At 32.1% G+C, this 17,521-nt stretch overlaps 10 protein-coding genes across 10 annotated transcripts; 7 read left to right on the top strand and 3 right to left on the bottom strand.

The window, feature by feature from the left end:
- Positions 1-427: 427 nt before the first annotated feature.
- BmR1_04g09980 (BMN2 family, BMN1-11 orthologue) lies at positions 428-1,432 on the top strand (the record flags this gene model as incomplete). Its single annotated transcript, XM_012795116.1, has 1 exon — positions 428-1,432. The coding sequence occupies one exon, from the start codon at positions 428-430 to the stop codon at positions 1,430-1,432; it is 1,005 nt and encodes a 334-aa protein (XP_012650570.1).
- Positions 1,433-2,317: 885 nt separating this feature from the next.
- On the top strand, positions 2,318-3,219 carry BmR1_04g09975 (BMN1 family; the record flags this gene model as incomplete). The annotated part of the gene is made up of 2 exons (XM_012795115.1): positions 2,318-2,483; positions 2,543-3,219. The coding sequence occupies 2 exons, from the start codon at positions 2,318-2,320 to the stop codon at positions 3,217-3,219; spliced, it is 843 nt and encodes a 280-aa protein (XP_012650569.1).
- A 1,248-nt stretch (positions 3,220-4,467) lies between these two features.
- BmR1_04g09970 (Eukaryotic membrane protein family) lies at positions 4,468-5,743 on the bottom strand (the record flags this gene model as incomplete). Its single annotated transcript, XM_012795114.1, has 2 exons — positions 4,468-4,656; positions 4,736-5,743. The coding sequence occupies 2 exons, from the start codon at positions 5,741-5,743 to the stop codon at positions 4,468-4,470; spliced, it is 1,197 nt and encodes a 398-aa protein (XP_012650568.1).
- A 375-nt stretch (positions 5,744-6,118) lies between these two features.
- Positions 6,119-6,886, top strand: BmR1_04g09965 (vesicle transport protein SEC22; the record flags this gene model as incomplete). Its single annotated transcript, XM_012795113.2, has 5 exons — positions 6,119-6,309; positions 6,330-6,523; positions 6,546-6,692; positions 6,715-6,758; positions 6,782-6,886. The coding sequence occupies 5 exons, from the start codon at positions 6,119-6,121 to the stop codon at positions 6,884-6,886; spliced, it is 681 nt and encodes a 226-aa protein (XP_012650567.2).
- Positions 6,887-6,944: 58 nt separating this feature from the next.
- On the top strand, positions 6,945-7,343 carry BmR1_04g09960 (hypothetical protein; the record flags this gene model as incomplete). The annotated part of the gene is made up of 1 exon (XM_012795112.2): positions 6,945-7,343. The coding sequence occupies one exon, from the start codon at positions 6,945-6,947 to the stop codon at positions 7,341-7,343; it is 399 nt and encodes a 132-aa protein (XP_012650566.2).
- Positions 7,344-7,818: 475 nt separating this feature from the next.
- BmR1_04g09955 (T-complex protein 1 subunit epsilon) lies at positions 7,819-9,711 on the top strand (the record flags this gene model as incomplete). Its single annotated transcript, XM_021482833.1, has 7 exons — positions 7,819-8,049; positions 8,135-8,512; positions 8,564-8,830; positions 8,929-9,157; positions 9,178-9,368; positions 9,389-9,559; positions 9,580-9,711. 7 exons carry the CDS (start codon positions 7,819-7,821, stop codon positions 9,709-9,711), a joined length of 1,599 nt encoding a protein of 532 aa, XP_021337219.1.
- BmR1_04g09950 (Ubiquitin-conjugating enzyme) lies at positions 9,971-10,554 on the bottom strand (the record flags this gene model as incomplete). Its single annotated transcript, XM_012795110.1, has 3 exons — positions 9,971-10,129; positions 10,205-10,293; positions 10,314-10,554. The coding sequence occupies 3 exons, from the start codon at positions 10,552-10,554 to the stop codon at positions 9,971-9,973; spliced, it is 489 nt and encodes a 162-aa protein (XP_012650564.1).
- On the top strand, positions 10,721-12,673 carry BmR1_04g09945 (2'5'-phosphodiesterase 12; the record flags this gene model as incomplete). Its single annotated transcript, XM_012795109.1, has 1 exon — positions 10,721-12,673. The coding sequence occupies one exon, from the start codon at positions 10,721-10,723 to the stop codon at positions 12,671-12,673; it is 1,953 nt and encodes a 650-aa protein (XP_012650563.1).
- Positions 12,926-14,263, bottom strand: BmR1_04g09940 (Papain family cysteine protease; the record flags this gene model as incomplete). The annotated part of the gene is made up of 1 exon (XM_012795108.1): positions 12,926-14,263. The coding sequence occupies one exon, from the start codon at positions 14,261-14,263 to the stop codon at positions 12,926-12,928; it is 1,338 nt and encodes a 445-aa protein (XP_012650562.1).
- Positions 15,101-17,434, top strand: BmR1_04g09935 (Protein TAPT1 homolog; the record flags this gene model as incomplete). Its single annotated transcript, XM_012795107.1, is given in 5 exon segments — positions 15,101-15,301; positions 15,321-16,553; positions 16,633-16,805; positions 16,883-17,264; positions 17,339-17,434. The coding sequence occupies 5 exon segments, from the start codon at positions 15,101-15,103 to the stop codon at positions 17,432-17,434; spliced, it is 2,085 nt and encodes a 694-aa protein (XP_012650561.1).
- Positions 17,435-17,521: the final 87 nt, after the last annotated feature.

Genomic DNA, 17,521 nt, shown 5'->3' with positions numbered 1-17,521 from the left:
TCAATTTTAATGTATTTTTTTAAATGAAAAGCAGGTGTATTGTGTGAATTAAAATGGAGTTTTCATTTAGGGGAATCACAACCAGGAACCACTTAACATTGACACTGATAAATACTATTACAACAAATACATACACTGGTACTATAATTAATGCCAATTTTGTTAGGTACCGTGAATTTGAGGATGGAACCTTTAACAATAGGGTTTAGATCCACTATAGATAAATCAAAACAAAATAAATTATCACATCCAAATAAAATTTATAAAATCAAATTTTCTGATTATATAAATTGAATTTGATGACAATGCTAAATTACCAATTGGTACTGTCAATATTATATATATCTATACTTGCAAGCATAATAATCCAGTATTAGTTGAATTTATAGTTTCTACAGAAAAATATTACTACTATTACTTCTACTCAATGAATAATGATACAAATAAATGGAATAATCACAAAATAAAATATGATAGAAGATATAAAGAAGAATATACAGATGATAATAATACTATTTATTATAAAAATTTATTTGTTGAGCATAGTACTATTTTAACTAATGAAAATGAATATGAGGATACAGTATTAGCAAGAATACATTGTAATGAAGGGAAATGTGTAAATGTAAATGTAGATAACATTGAGAATAAGAATTTGGAAATTTATGTGAAACAGTTAATGTCTGTAAATACTCCAGTTGTATTTGACAACAATACATTGATTAATCCAACTAGCAGCAGTGGTGCCACTGATGACATAACATATGAATTATCGGTGGAATCACAATCAGTACCAACTAACATTGACACTGATAATACTATTACAAATACATCAAATAATAATCTAATTAAAGCTAAGTTTTTATTGAATTTTAGTTCTACTGGTGAATCTTCAACAGGACTATTTGAATACAGGATAGATAAATCACAACGAAATAAATTATCACATCCAAATAAAATTGATAAAATCAAATTTTCTGATTATATAATTGAATTTGATGACAATGCTAAATTACCAACAATTGGTACTGTCAATATTATATCCATCATTACTTGCAAGCATAATAATCCAGTATTAGTTGAATTTATAGTTTCTACAGAAATATATTACTACAATTACTTCTACTCAATGAATAATAATACAAATAAATGGAATAATCACAAAATAAAATATGATAGAAGATGCAATGAACATAATGACAAGAATGGTATTAATTATTATAAATTAAATGATAGTGAACCTACCGAATCTACAGAATCTACTACCTGTTTTTGTTTTCGCAAAAAAAATCATAAATCTGAGCGTAAAGAATTAGAAAATCATAAATATGAATATGAGGATGTAGCATTAGCAAGAATACATTGCAAGAAAGAAAAATGTGTAAAGGTAGATAACATTAAGGATAAGAATTTGGAAATTTATCTAAAATAATTTAACGAAGTATAATATTATTTATAATAATTCAAAATTTCAGAAATTAATATAATTAATTATTATAAATACAAAATAATTAATTACAAATGTGTATTGTTAGTTATTTCAGATTGTAAATACATATTTTACATACATTTTTATTAAAACTTTCAAATTAATGTCTTCATTTTTATCTACATTAACTGATAATATTTATCTATAAATTAATAATTGATAAACAATTTGATCTTATTTTTTATATATTATAATTGTATAATTCAAAATTACAAATACAAATATATGATTTTATATTTGTAATTTATCCATACAGAAATATAGTTAATCCATTATATTATAATGGAAATGGAGTGTTGTATCTACCAAAGTTATATAGTTTAGTTTAGAATAACACAATGATGACCACAATTACATATTATAATCACAAATATTACATATTCAGGTATAATTAATTTGTAATAATTATAAACAATAAAATATGTTGAAATTAGCATACGTATTATGGATGATGATAAACACAAATGGATCAGTCATAATAAAAATGTTGTCAAATGGTAATATGTATACTAAGATAGTGTGGTAACATAAATGTAGTAACATAAATGTGGTAATTAAGCTTAATGTTATGTGATTATTATCAAACGATGTGTGAGCATATTATTAAACAATAAACATGCAATAGATCCTAACCCAGTCAACAGTATTATTAAACACATAATTTCATACATTAAGTTTGTTATAACTTAATAATTAACAAGAATATAAATTGATACAATTTATAACTTGAATTTATATCATCTGAAGATTACTTCAAATATTTTAATTACTACCATAATATTTTTACTATAATACATAAATATATACCAATAAATATTGTGTATAAAGATGTTATTATTTAAATCGATATTAATTCCTTCTTTTACATTCTTTTTAATGAGTGTATCAGCTTTTCCTGGTGATACAGATGGCGGTCCTAGTGGAACTGCTGGCCTAGTGAGACTAGTAAAGGATTTGAATATAAGCTTCTTCAGCAACTTAATCTATTTGTTTTGTTTATTAAACCTGATTCATATTATATATACAATCTTAGTGTTGAGAAACTGAAACTAGATAAGAAGCATGATGGTTACAAAGACTACATTGAAGAGAAGAACAAGGAGAAGGACAAATTGGAAAATGAAATTAAAATATATATTCCTGAATCTGAATTCTTTATTAATAAAAAGGAAATTATTGAGGTATTTGAAAAAGTACCCAATGCCCTTTCCAAATATATTTCATTGGTTGATGAAGTGTACCACAAGGCCTATGATACATTGGAGGGTGATGCTGCTATAGAATTTGAGTATGAATGTAAGAAAAGGAAGGCTGGTATCTTTTTTCAGATCTTGTTTGCACCTTGCGGTTCATTAGTAAATTATTTAATCAGTGAATTCGGTGGTGACAATACCATTGAGGATATCAAGGAAGTATTCAACAATTACAGATCTAGGGCAATTGCTTTGAAGATTAAGATCTTTAACAGGGATGGCGATTATAACACTCATTTTGAGGACATGGCCAATGAAGTGAAAGGTGCAATTGAAGAAGTTAATAAAATTATTGACGTCTTGGTTTCCAACATTAGAGATAGTGGTTATGTTATTGACAATTATATTATTTCAAGCTTCAAATCTGTTCTTTCCATAATCAACAAAATAGCCCAAAATACCAACGTATCTAATGTAATAATTCCAGGACTTAAGGCACTAACTCTTTCTGTTTTTTTAATATTAACTATAGCTTGAATGCAATAACAGATGTATACATTATTATATAGTACCAAATTTACACAATATTAAACATGAGAAGCTCACTCTTAAATAAAGAAATTGATATATATATGGAAATATAATCAAAGTAATAGGGGGATATATTTGAATATTGAAATATGTAAATCTAACCGAAATAAATGAAGTAAAAGGATGTTTGTATATTGTATATCGAATGAATACAGAATATACAATGATTGTATATTATAACAAATGACATAAATAATTATTGACTAGTAAAGATATTATGTATATGTTAAGATTGTTTGTTATGTGTTGTAAATATTAATGTAATGGCATGCTATATTGATATAATGTAGAGGATGACTTTGTGTAGTTTTGGTGAATATTATAATTATAGTGTATAATTGTAATATTGTATATAAAGACAAAAACATTGATTTGAAATATTTTAATAAAAATGTATGTAAAACTATGTATTTGCAATCTGAAATGGCTAACAATACACTGTTCTGTAATTAATTATTTTGTATTTATAATAACTATTATATTAATTTATGAAAATTTGAATTATATACAAATAATATTATACTTCATTAAGCTATTTTACGCATTACACCTCGTTAAATTATTTCAGACAAATTTCCAAATTATTGTCCTTAATGTTATCTACTTTTACACATTTTCTTCATTACAATGTTCTTTTGTTAATCCAGTACGCTCATATTTATTAACAAAAAAACAAGAGAAATACCATTTAAAACATAAGAATTTATAATAATGAGTACTATTTTTGTTAGTATATTTTTTGAATATTTAATAACATTTTATTCTGTGATTATTCCATTTATTTGTATTACTATTTAAATAACATAAGTGTCAAGATTTAACATTATCACCAATTCAATTACAGTTACAATATAAAATTTCCATTACCAACAGGTTTAAATTATGGATTAAAGTTAACTGATTATTACACCGCTCACACATTAGATATTAACGCTAGTAAATTGGAAGGATTGCCATTGACTGAAACAACAGGCCATGCATATGAAACTAATGAAAATAACAGACTATTACCCGAAAAAATCCTCCCATTCAATTCTCATAAGTTTGTTAAATAAAATTATTAATAACAATGCAGTTATTATAAGAATTTACTGGAGTAAGTCATTCATTAATCATTGAACCGCAAACGCGGAAATACATAGGAACTACATATAATAAATATGAAAAGAAAGAAGATCAGATATCATGATCAAATCACAACTTAAGTCTATTATAACTAGTGGACATTTTAAGGAAAACGAGAAAAGCATCACTAAAAAAGTGAAACCTTTCCACAGAATCCGATGCTGCAATCATGAATAGTGACACGTTTGAATATTTTTTAAAAACCGACGATTTTAGTTCGGAAAAATTATTCGTAACAAGCAGCAAAAACATCACAGCCTACATTATTATTGCCATCATACATAATATAAATACTGAAATTTACAATAACATACACAGTAAATATACCAGTGCTTACCTCAGAAGAGTTGATTGCAATGTTTAAACTCATAACTCTGATTAGATGCATAAAAGTGTGAATAAGCGAGTGTAATGTTACTAAGAAAAATATCAATCCAAATCTTACCCATTTATAGGTATCACTTTCAGTCGCGCTTTCTACTTCATCAAGATTAAAATTAGCATCTGAGTGATTGTCTTTACTGAAATAGTAACTAATAGTTTGTTTGGACAATTTATTTGAGTCACGTTGCTTCTTGCTATTGCTAGTTTCCAAACACTGCAGCATAGATTTTGATAGGAGATCAAATAAATCTCTACCCAGTGTTCTACATAGCCTCTCAAACATCTCTAACATGTTGAAAATGACGTATAGTTTGATGAATGGCTGCCCACGAATGTAATGATATACTCTTGATGTATCTATTCTCGAAAACATTAGAAATGATAAAATTATTACGAAGAATCGCACTGCACCAATACGTTCAGGGATGGATGGTTGACAATTGAAAAATTCAGATAAACCATATAACTTCGACATGCCATGTTCCACATTTGTGTTTGAAATATTGTTTCTTAATTTTTCAAATGAAATAGCATGCTTAAATTCATCTTTAATAGAATCCAATTTTGAACATTTTAATTTACTGACGCCATCCTTTATCAAATCTGTAAAAGGCATGTGAGAGAAATCGGTTAAATTACATTCCGAAAATTCATCACCAACGAAAGATTTAAAAGGTAGTGACGAGAAGGGGTCGTCACTTACACCTTTACTGCCACAGCATTCGATATAATTATCAAACTGACATTTAGGTAACACAGTATTTAGATCCGAATCAGACATTTCAACGAACTCGGAATATAAATCACTGTCATCTCGCAAGATTCGTCTACATACAATGGATTTTGGTGATGAAAATGAGGGAGATAATGATGATTGTTTTGAGTCCAGCATGTTATCATCATTATTTGAGCTCAGCGAAACACCATCAAATTTATCAACTTTTAAATTATACACATCCATAACCTCATTATATTCATCATTAAATAGGTTTTTCCCATAAGATAATGAAACAAACAATGATCTCGTTAACAAAGAACTGAATACTGAGAGAATATTATTATTGCCAATTTGACTGGGAAATTATGATGTTAGTACTAGTGACGTGAAATTTGATTAAGAAATTTAAAAACAAAATAACTTCTCAACGTATTAGTGTTATATACATAATAAACCCTATTATTCCCCAATTTTTTAGCACATAACAATCATTATTGCAGAATTACCTGTTATTTTTAATTTGTTAGATATTTTAATTTAATAAATTTGCATATCACTGCGCTTTATGAGTAATAAATGCATATTGTATATGATAATGGCATTGGGATGGGGCATGATATGTGTGACGCCACGTTTATTTGCCGATCTGGTGACGGATTTCCCCTGGTTGAGTCTTGGGACGACTCTATCAAAAGTAGATACGGGGGAAAGAGCACAAATGAGATTAAAATAACTGCCAGGATTATTTGTAGAAACTTAGACGTGTCAAATAAAAAGTGTTCAGTTTATGAGGGAGATTTAACTTATCAGTTAGCAAAACATAATTTAGTTATTTTGTAGATGGCGGTATTTGTTATATGACTGTTTGCCTAACTAGCTACCCCAAAAAAATGGCCTTTGTATATTTAGGAGAACTTTCAAATGCATTTAAGGAGGAAATTAGAATTCATTTTGGCACGACTGGAGTGGATTATCAATCGGCCATTGAGACTATGGATAGACCATATGCATTTATTAAGTTTGGTAATCACAAATGTAAATGTAGATCGCATGATACATAAAATTAAACAAAACTTCCAAGACCCAACTTCAGTAAAGGCGTTGAACAAGATCAACGAGAATTTGACCCAAGTCACCGATATAATGAAGAAAAATATCACTGATATTATTAATAGGGGTGAAACTTTACAGGGTTAGTGTTTGATTGATATTAGACATGGGGAGGACGGCAAGGGGATTGGTCGAGGAATCTATGAAGGTAAATAACTTATTTATTGTTAGTTTGAAAGAGAATCCAAGCTTTTAAATGCTAAAGGTATGGAACGGTTCATTGTCACCGGCCTTACTCTTGTCCTAATATACATCACTTTACGCATCCTATTTTAGACCACACACATGTGAATCAGACCCGATGTGCATATCCACATATCCTACATGTATATGAATGAGCACATATTTACGATTATATATGGTTAATGCCATGTTTTTTATAATTGTATTGACAACATTAGATAGCTACTGCAAAAATTGTATCAGAGATAGAAGTGGGTGCCCACTTGCGTGGATTTCAATTGGTAATTACTGTGTTTCAGCAAGGGGCGATAGGATGTCAAAACTGAGTAGTTTATCCATAAGTAGCGAACGAAATGGCACATCATTTGATTCTGATCAGAATTGGTTTATTGGAGGTATCGATGGCAGAAGTGTGCCAGTTTGGCCCTGTAATGACGGGGAGGCCATACTATCGGAAATGTTGGAGATTGAGACTAAGTTTTGGAATGGGTTAACACACTCTGGCCCTGTAAATCCTCATAATGGAAACATAACGTCCTTTGCTATTTAAACGTAAGTATTGTTAATTTGTTTGCAAGTGACATTCGTAATTTAATCATTCCAACTGTAATTGATCGACTGGTTACTTAATTTTATAACATAAATCACGATAATTGCATAGTATTTATGTTAAATATGGTAATTATTATGGTATGACCGTGAAAACCAATAAGTGTAAAGCACCCGCAAGTAAATTTGTGGATTCTCCACAAATTACCGAATTTGTGACAATTTGTCCACATAATCGCCCTAAAATGATCTTTTCATATTTTTGGACAAATCACATTAGGAAATTGGAGAAGGTTGATACACCCGATGAAACAGTATATAGACACTGATTGGAAAGGTGATATACACCCAAAACAATTGTTGTCATTCAATACGTGTATTATGTATGATTTTTAATTTTTTCCAAAAATATTATGAAGTATAACTATAATAGGCGTAATAGGTGTCGTAAGGGGTGGGGCTGGGCATAGTATATCATGAACGTAGCTATAGATGAATATGGACGCCCTTTTGTGATAGTTCGGGAGCAAGAAAAAAAACGAATTACTGGATTGGAGGCACATAAAGCGAATATTCTCGCTGCTAAATCTGTATGCGACACTCTCCGCACTTCTCTCGGACCAAAGGGAATGGATAAGATCATTGTTGGTGCAGATAACGAGGTTACAGTTACTAATGACGGTGCAACTATACTAGAAAAGATGGAGGTATACATATATTAGCAATTTATGGATTGAATATATAATTATTAAATTAAATAATTTATAGTCAACTATGACACAATTAACATAGATTGAACATAAATGCGCCAAACTATTAGTGGATTTATCTAAAAGCCAAGATGCGGAAGTGGGTGATGGAACAACCGGAGTTGTTATACTAGCTGGTGCCTTGTTAACCCAAGCCCTTAAGTTCCTAGACCAAGGACTACACCCTTTACATATAGCCGATGGGTACGACAGGGCGTGTGCTATTGCAATTGAAAGATTAGAGTCTATTGCCAAACCCATTAATCTCAACGATAAATCGATCTTGGAGAGAGCAGCATATACATCATTGGGATCAAAAGTCGTGTCTAGTCAGCAGGAATTGTTTGCTAGGATTGCCGTAGAAGCGGTGCTATCGGTGGCAGATTTGGAAAGGAAAGATGTCAACCTAGATTTAATAAAGGTATTTAAGCCATCGACATTGCAAACAATCTCTATAGATGTACTGACTTAGGTGGAAGGTAAAGCTGGTGGGAGATTGGAAGATACCTGTATTGTCAAGGGCATTGTTCTGAACAAAGAACTGAGCCACTCCCAAATGAAGAAAGAGACAAAACATGCCAAGATTGCCATTTTAACATGTCCTTTCGAGCCCCCTAAGCCTAAAACTAAGAATAAAGTTGAGATAACAACTGCCGAACATTTTAAGAACCTGCAGAAATGTGAACAGGATTACTTTGTTAAAATGATTGATATGGTTCAAAAATCGGGAGCTAATTTTGTAAGTACCTATGCCTATTGTGTACCACATTAACGATTATATAAAACCTTTTTCATATTTAATATGATCTATATATGTGTTATGTATGTCTAATATAGGTAATTTGCCAATGGGGATTTGATGATGAAGCAAATCACTTGCTGGCTCAAAGGGGAATTCCGGCAGTTAGATGGGTCGGTGGGGTTGAAATGGAACTAATTGCTATTGCAACTGGTGGCAAAATAGTTGCAAGATTTGAAAATCTCACTCCAGATAAGCTCGGAGAAGCAAAACTTATAAGAGAAATCTCTTGGAGTACTGAAAATACACAGGTGATTTACATAGAAGGTACAAAGCTTTTTATTTAGGCTGTAAATGTCCACAAGCCCTAACCATTCTAGTAAGGGGGGGGAACCAAATGGCGGTGGAGGAAGCTGAAAGATGTATCCATGACGCAATTTGCTGCGTTAGAAATTTGATCCGAGATAATAGAGTTGTAGCTGGAGGAGGTGCTCCAGAAATTGCAGCAGCTATAGCAGTAGAAGCGGCTGCGGATGAAGTAACTCAAAATTCACTTAGTTTTACACTGTATATCAGCATGCGATTAGAGGATTTGCCGAATCTCTGCTAGCTTTGCCATTAGCTCTAGCGGATAACAGTGGATTGGATGCTTATGCATCGGTTAACAAGGCTAAGGCAAAACAGTTACTGGAACAAAATGAAAATATTGGAATCGACTGCCATAATATGGTAGATAGCTATTTATTTAGTGTCCCAGTGATATGTATGTGGAGGGTGTTTACGAAACTTTGTATTCAAAAATACAACAGATTTCGTTAGCTACTCAAGTTGTAAAAATGATTTTGAAGATTGATGATGTGATAGAGTCAGGAGAACTATAATGTTCACTGCACACCTTTCGCTTTCATCAGACAATTTTACAATTAAATTACAACAAAAATATTTGTTTAATTTCAAACTCATCTATTTATTTACATATTTATCTATCTAATTAATTATATACAGATCCAAATTGTTATTATCAACACATCTAACTGAATACTGTAGTGTGTAGGCACGGTTGTGAATGCTGGAGCTACCAGTATACAAAGTTTAGGGTGAAGTTTATAGTGTGAAATCATTTAATGATTTAAATAAAAATCATCGGAACCATTTGGGGCCAATTTTAAGATTGCTAACGCACCAACTGTCTTCCACGCATTGAAGAACTAGTTTATTGTAATATGCCAAATTTTCCTTAAAAAACCTTGCCGCCTCAGTATTAGCGGGGGACTCCGGGTTAGGGTCCGCCAATAACGACTATATACACAATGATCATGTAATACAGTAGGCAATTTGTAGAAAAAAGTATATAAATAAAACAAAAATACTTACTTGAATTGACGTAAGTGCCGATGCCACGTCAAACATAGCACTCCATTTTTTTTGTAAAATATCTAGGCATATATTACCATCAGGGTATACTAAATAACAATTTACTTACTATTGGGGTGAAACATTTTGGATAAAAATTGTATTACTGGAGGCTCCGTTGGGTATTGTTCCGTGAATTTGATTATAAGTTGAAAATTGCCAGCCTCCCAGTATGTATCAATCGGTCCACTAATTACAGCATGGCAAATCATGATATTATCGGAAAAAGGGGTGGCTATGATACCATGCGGGGGTTCCTTCATGACCCTGGCTAAATCTTGTACTATTCTTCTCCTAGCAAATGTAGACATTTGAACTCATAGAGTGATTTGTTAAACAAAATATTACAGATAGATAGAATATTTGTTTAATATCACTAGGTACACATTATAATTATAGCGGTAGGCTGCATTATTTACTTGATATGATTAAATACATGATAAAATGCAATAATAGACACAACATGTAGGGTATGTTATGCTAAGCTTACTACTATTCATACCATCTATCACTTCTCAATTCAGACACTTTCCCCCTAAAAGATATGTAAAGTTAAGAATTGTACCAAAATACGACTGTATGTATAAAAATATTTATTTGTTATCCAAAACAATCGACTATACTACAATTGGATCCCCATTCCGCATGTATTCAACCAAAATGGACGCAGGTACAACTTCTGTTGCTTCAATTCCACCGGGAGATAATATTATAACAATCAATCTGAATTACAATGGCAATGTAATCATTCTCAATCGGTCTAAGTCTGAGCTTTTACGCAATACCTTAAACAGACTTCATATATCTATACTTAAAACACTTGATAAAGGCAAGAGTGGAAACAATAAGTTGAAAATATCTCTTTCAGATATTTCATTATTAGATGACAATTGTAATCAAATTGATATGGATACCCCAATTGTTGATGCCCTTTTATCTGCAAAATATTTTTCCATAATATCATCTAAAATACCGATAGTTGTTACAGAGCCATTTCTTAAAAATTTAAAATTACATCTAAAACCATTAATTGGATCTCCAATTTTACCAAATTTTGAATTAGAATCGTGGGCACAAATAGATGATTTAGAATTCGAATGGTTGAACCAAAAAAATGGCGATACAACATCGATTGTTCATAAATCTGACCATCCTACATTTAATGTAAGTAATGGATTGACTGGCGAATTGGCAGTAAAGATTTATAAAAAAGGAAGTGCTGTGGGTTATACTACGAATTACTTACCTATAAATAAATTCGATTACATCCCCTGGCAATGTGAAAGGATAGCAAAATTGGGAATTAAGGATCCAAAGAATGTAAGAGTGATATCATTTAATATTCTTGCACCAATATATTTAACATCTTACGAATCAATTTCAACGTTCTTCCCTTACTGTGACCCAGAAGCCCTTAGCGTATCGCATAGAATTCCACTGATTTTAAGAGAACTCACTCTTTTACAACCTGATATCGCGTGCTTGCAAGAAGTTTCGCAGAACGTGTATACGGATTATCTCAAGAAAGGATTGAAGGGATATGATGGATGGTTTAAAGTTAAGTCAGGGAATGTTTATGAGGGCTGTGCTTGTTTATACAATAAAGATAGATTTGTACTGATAGAAAAACTCGATTTAAACTTTAACTCTCTTATGAGAACACATTATTATTCTTCCATGGCTAAGCAGATACTTAAAGGCTGGCCCGATATATCATTTGACAACTACCACACGATATACCAAATAGGACTATTGCGTGAAAAATGCAATAATGGCAAATGGGTTATTGTTGGTAATTCGCACTTCTTTTATCACCCCCATGCAAAGCATATCCGATTCATTCAAGCATTAGTGTTCATTTCACAACTGGAAATTTTTGAGGAACTGACTATTGATAAATATAAAATATCAGAATCATCACTAAAGATGTTTGTCTGTGGAGATTTAAACTCGAAGCCTGAGGAATCAGTTTATGAATTGTTCACAAAAGGATTCGCGCCTAGTGACCATCCTGATATATGCATTAGAAAATATAAAATTAATCCGTCACATTCCAATCTACCATTACATTTCGGCCCGCCTATCGACTTATCATCCAGCGTACAGACAGCTGATGGAATTACAATTCCGTCAGAAACGACGTATCCAATGGGCAAGTTGGAACCCAATATAATATCAACACGTAAATCAACATTTTCAAGTGTCTACAAAGGAATTGGCACTGAGGGCAGTGGAGTAGAATTGGAATTTAGTAACATAGTTGAAACTTTTGATGGATTACTTGATTACATTTTCTATAAAAATTCAAAATTTGTAAAAGCTTTGGAAGGAATTAGTAAAAGTGAAGGAAGGAAGGACAGGGGACTGCCTTCACTAGTTTATCCATCAGACCACATATCTATAGGCGCAGATTTTGACATAGACAATTAATCATTTAGGATTATTATCTCACATTGTATCATACATTGCGAGATAATCTATAGTATAAATAGCAAAAGAATTGCACATAAAACATAATTATGAAATGCACTATTAATTAATTAATTAATAGTATAGCAGTGGATAACTGACGAGTTTATTAATGCCAAAGGGCATAATTTATAGTCTAGACCATTGACTTGACTATTAATGTTAACGTATAGAATATATGGTAGTTCCGTAGCTATATAATGGAGAGATGTTTTACAACGGCATTAAACCGAATTTTGTTAAGTTACAATCGGCACCGTTACCATCGTCAGATCTTAATATTCTGGCATATCCTTTCTCACCCCAATCTGGTCCCCATGAGTTCTTGATAACCCAATATTTCTTGCCAGTCTCCTTATCTACACCATAACCCACCAAAAGAACGGCATGATTGGAAGTACCCGGAGTGCATGGAGCTTCAAAAATACCGTGGGAATAATGCTGAAATGGACCATTAGCATCTATACCAACGACCATTGGCGATCCTTGAGCTAGAGCGATATCGAAACCGCTAGTAACCAACATTTTATTTTTGATGGGTATTTTATGCTTACATGAAGAAGATGAGCATTTCTGTTGAAATCCAACATATGGATAATCGTTCAACGTGCATAAGCCATGATCGCGCACGTAATTAAATGCGTAAATCGGGTTTCCGCCTTTGCAGCCATTGGCATTGATTGTACAATCAACCAATTCTTGTGGGCTTAGCACTAACTTTGAGTTGTTCACAATATTAAACAGTGATTGTACTGCTCCAGCAGTGGCAAACGCCCAGCAGCTACCACAGGCACCTTGGTTCAAAACCGGACCCAGAAACTTATGATCCCAAATAAATTGTTCAGGAATTCCCTCTTGTCGTGGATCTGGGCGGAATAAGTTAAAACGACCGGATTTGATAGCATTGACATAGTGTTCATTAGACATCATTGGATTCAATACTGAATTCTCAAATTCCTCTGGACTTTTATCTGAGAACTGGCCCAAAGCCATCTTGTATGAAACATTTTTATTATTATTATGGGCCATGACTATCTCATAAGACTTGCGGAAGTTGATATACTTGTCACCCTTCTCCTTGGGAGTAAAGTATATCTTTCCAAATTTGGCCATGAAAATATTAAATTCCTTGTAAATCTTCGCCTCCAAATCAGGATCTATAGTATAACCATGTTCAGTCAAAGTTCGCACAATAAATTCACCAACAGATTCGGGTTTCTGTGCCGGTTTCCCTACATGGTAACGTTGTTGATCATATGGATAGCAATTGTATAAGGATTGGCCAGATAGCATATCATCAATCAATCTAGCTTTGACTTGTCTCGAAGCCTCAGTCTCGTAGAATGCAACGATCAAAATAACAATAAACGTTGCAATTGCAATCGCAGACGCTGCAAGAATTGAGTAAAATTTATAAGTTTTGAGAAAAGATATGGCCTTGAAAAAGTAGCTCTTGAATTTGAATTTACTGGAAGAAACATGCCCTAAATCGGCTTCTGTTTCACTTCGAGATAGTGGTTCGGAACCTAATAATTTAAGATCCGTTGCCATTGTCAGTTATTCCAAATTATGGTGACAGTTTGTACAAACACAACTGTTTGTGGGGTGATCGTTTTGTTACTGCCACCGCAAATATATACATCTCAATGCCCTCTCAAATCACTAAATCCCAATCACTAAATCCTTTCTTAGTTCGCTAATCACATATTGTCTACACACTATACTTCTAAGATCTACATTGGTCGTCTGTACCACATCTTCTGATTCTTCCTTACAACTTCAAAGTTGTTATATCTAACGAAATTTTATATTATGCATGTCCACATCACACAGATAATATTACCCTCACATATTAACTAACTTGCGATGTAGAATTCCTTAAAATATTTGTGATTTGCTAAAAATCATGCCAACCATAATTGGACCTGTTTCTACATTATCTATTGGAATGTGTATATTTTGTTATATATATATATATACATACGTATCTACACACACATATATATATATGACTATTTTTTTGAATGTTTTTTAATTTTTTAAAGAATATTTTCGCCATATCTATAGGAATAACATAGTTATTATGAACATTAGTAGTATTAGAAATGTCTTTAGATAGACAACTTGCTTTCTATGTGCACGAGTTGGTGTGAGGGTCTTTAACTTTTATTTATGTAATTTGAAACGTCATATTGATAAGAATATCTAAAATGAGGCAGCACAACAATCTGTGGTGGAAGTATTGGTTGTTGTTGTACAATATTCTATGTATTTTACTTTTGAATATAAAATTGTGGAATATTTTTAATGAGTTAAAACTTATTATTATTTTTTACATAATTTGCAACTATCTTACTATCTAACATAAATTACTTGGCACTATATAACATGGACGGGTTTTTACATTTTTTGGTGGTGGAATTACGTGGAATTCCTCCAGGCACTGATGTTAAAGATGCATCTAATCCTTTTAGGTTGGAAAAATCAGAACTAATGAGACAATTGCAATCGACATTAAACCCACATAAATTGCATGCTCCTGACCCTCCCCAAGATGATCCTCTCGATTCATCTTTAACAATTCCACAAGTAATGAATTTTAACCCAGAACTTTCTTCCACATATGAGTCTCATCCCCTATTTACATGAGAGATTGATGTATTTTTCAGTCGTTTTATGCATCGATGCCACATTATTCGATTTAACTATTGCTCCTTTACAAACACTTCATTTGCTGATTAAGTTGATATTTCAAAAAAAAATCAAGCACTCGGATGAAATACAGAGTAATTGCTATGAGAAAAACCTATTTAATGATGAATATAATGAGGTTATGGATGTGTATAATTTAAAAGTTGATAAATTTGATGGTGTTTCGCTGAGCTCAAATAATGATGATAACATGCTGGACTCAAAACAATCATCATTATCTCCCTCATTTTCATCACCAAAATCCATTGTATGTAGACGAATCTTGCGAGATGACAGTGATTTATATTCCGAGTTCGTTGAAATGTCTGATTCGGATCTAAATACTGTGTTACCTAAATGTCAGTTTGATAATTATATCGAATGCTGTGGCAGTAAAGGTGTAAGTGACGACCCCTTCTCGTCACTACCTTTTAAATCTTTCGTTGGTGATGAATTTTCGGAATGTAATTTAACCGATTTCTCTCACATGCCTTTTACAGATTTGATAAAGGATGGCGTCAGTAAATTAAAATGTTCAAAATTGGATTCTATTAAAGATGAATTTAAGCATGCTATTTCATTTGAAAAATTAAGAAACAATATTTCAAACACAAATGTGGAACATGGCATGTCGAAGTTATATGGTTTATCTGAATTTTTCAATTGTCAACCATCCATCCCTGAACGTATTGGTGCAGTGCGATTCTTCGTAATAATTTTATCATTTCTAATGTTTTCGAGAATAGATACATCAAGAGTATATCATTACATTCGTGGGCAGCCATTCATCAAACTATACGTCATTTTCAACATGTTAGAGATGTTTGAGAGGCTATGTAGAACACTGGGTAGAGATTTATTTGATCTCCTATCAAAATCTATGCTGCAGTGTTTGGAAACTAGCAATAGCAAGAAGCAACGTGACTCAAATAAATTGTCCAAACAAACTATTAGTTACTATTTCAGTAAAGACAATCACTCAGATGCTAATTTTAATCTTGATGAAGTAGAAAGCGCGACTGAAAGTGATACCTATAAATGGGTAAGATTTGGATTGATATTTTTCTTAGTAACATTACACTCGCTTATTCACACTTTTATGCATCTAATCAGAGTTATGAGTTTAAACATTGCAATCAACTCTTCTGAGGTAAGCACTGGTATATTTACTGTGTATGTTATTGTAAATTTCAGTATTTATATTATGTATGATGGCAATAATAATGTAGGCTGTGATGTTTTTGCTGCTTGTTACGAATAATTTTTCCGAACTAAAATCGTCGGTTTTTAAAAAATATTCAAACGTGTCACTATTCATGATTGCAGCATCGGATTCTGTGGAAAGGTTTCACTTTTTTAGTGATGCTTTTCTCGTTTTCCTTAAAATGTCCACTAGTTATAGGTAATTATCATATTCCATCTTTTATACATTAAACAATGCATATAATTGAACTTTCGTATGACAATACTGTTATGTAGAAAATTCAAGAATTCGTATTTTAGCGTATCAACTTGGCTGATATCAGTATTTCTGGTGGAAATAATAGTTGACTGGTGTAAATTAATCTTCATGGTAAAGTTCAATCGCATTAACTCCCAAACGATCTATCGCTACCACGAGACACTGGTCGCTGATACTTTGTTGAGTAGAGTGACGGAACGGGCAAATGATCTGATCTCATTCAATTTCTTTGTCCCTTGCAAGTCAGTATTCAATTACTCGCACATACCGTCGAGGAGGCTCAACTTTTCATCCATCCCCTTTGTCATTTTGGTGCTTTGCTCACTACCTAAAATTTCATTTAACATTTGGGGGATAATCATCGTGGCAGAAATTTGGTTTACCATAATTTTGGCCAAAGTAAGTAATTTAATTGTAATTATTAAATGAAACAAATTTCATCTAATAATTAAAATGATTAGGTGCTGATGCAGATATTAACATCAATATTATTGGTGGCTTTTGTAATAAAGAAGAAGGCATCTCTCAAACAATTGTACCCACCTTTTGATAAGGTAGACTCGACCTAACTATTTTAACCACAGTTTTTGATTAATTATATACATAAATATTAGAACCCATCTTATTCTTACAATATTATCGACATGTATGTGTAA

This window comes from Babesia microti, chromosome IV (assembly GCF_000691945.2).
Source record: "Babesia microti strain RI chromosome IV, complete genome".
Taxonomy (NCBI): domain Eukaryota; phylum Apicomplexa; class Aconoidasida; order Piroplasmida; family Babesiidae; genus Babesia; species Babesia microti.
This window is presented reverse-complemented; position numbering and strand designations above follow the sequence as displayed.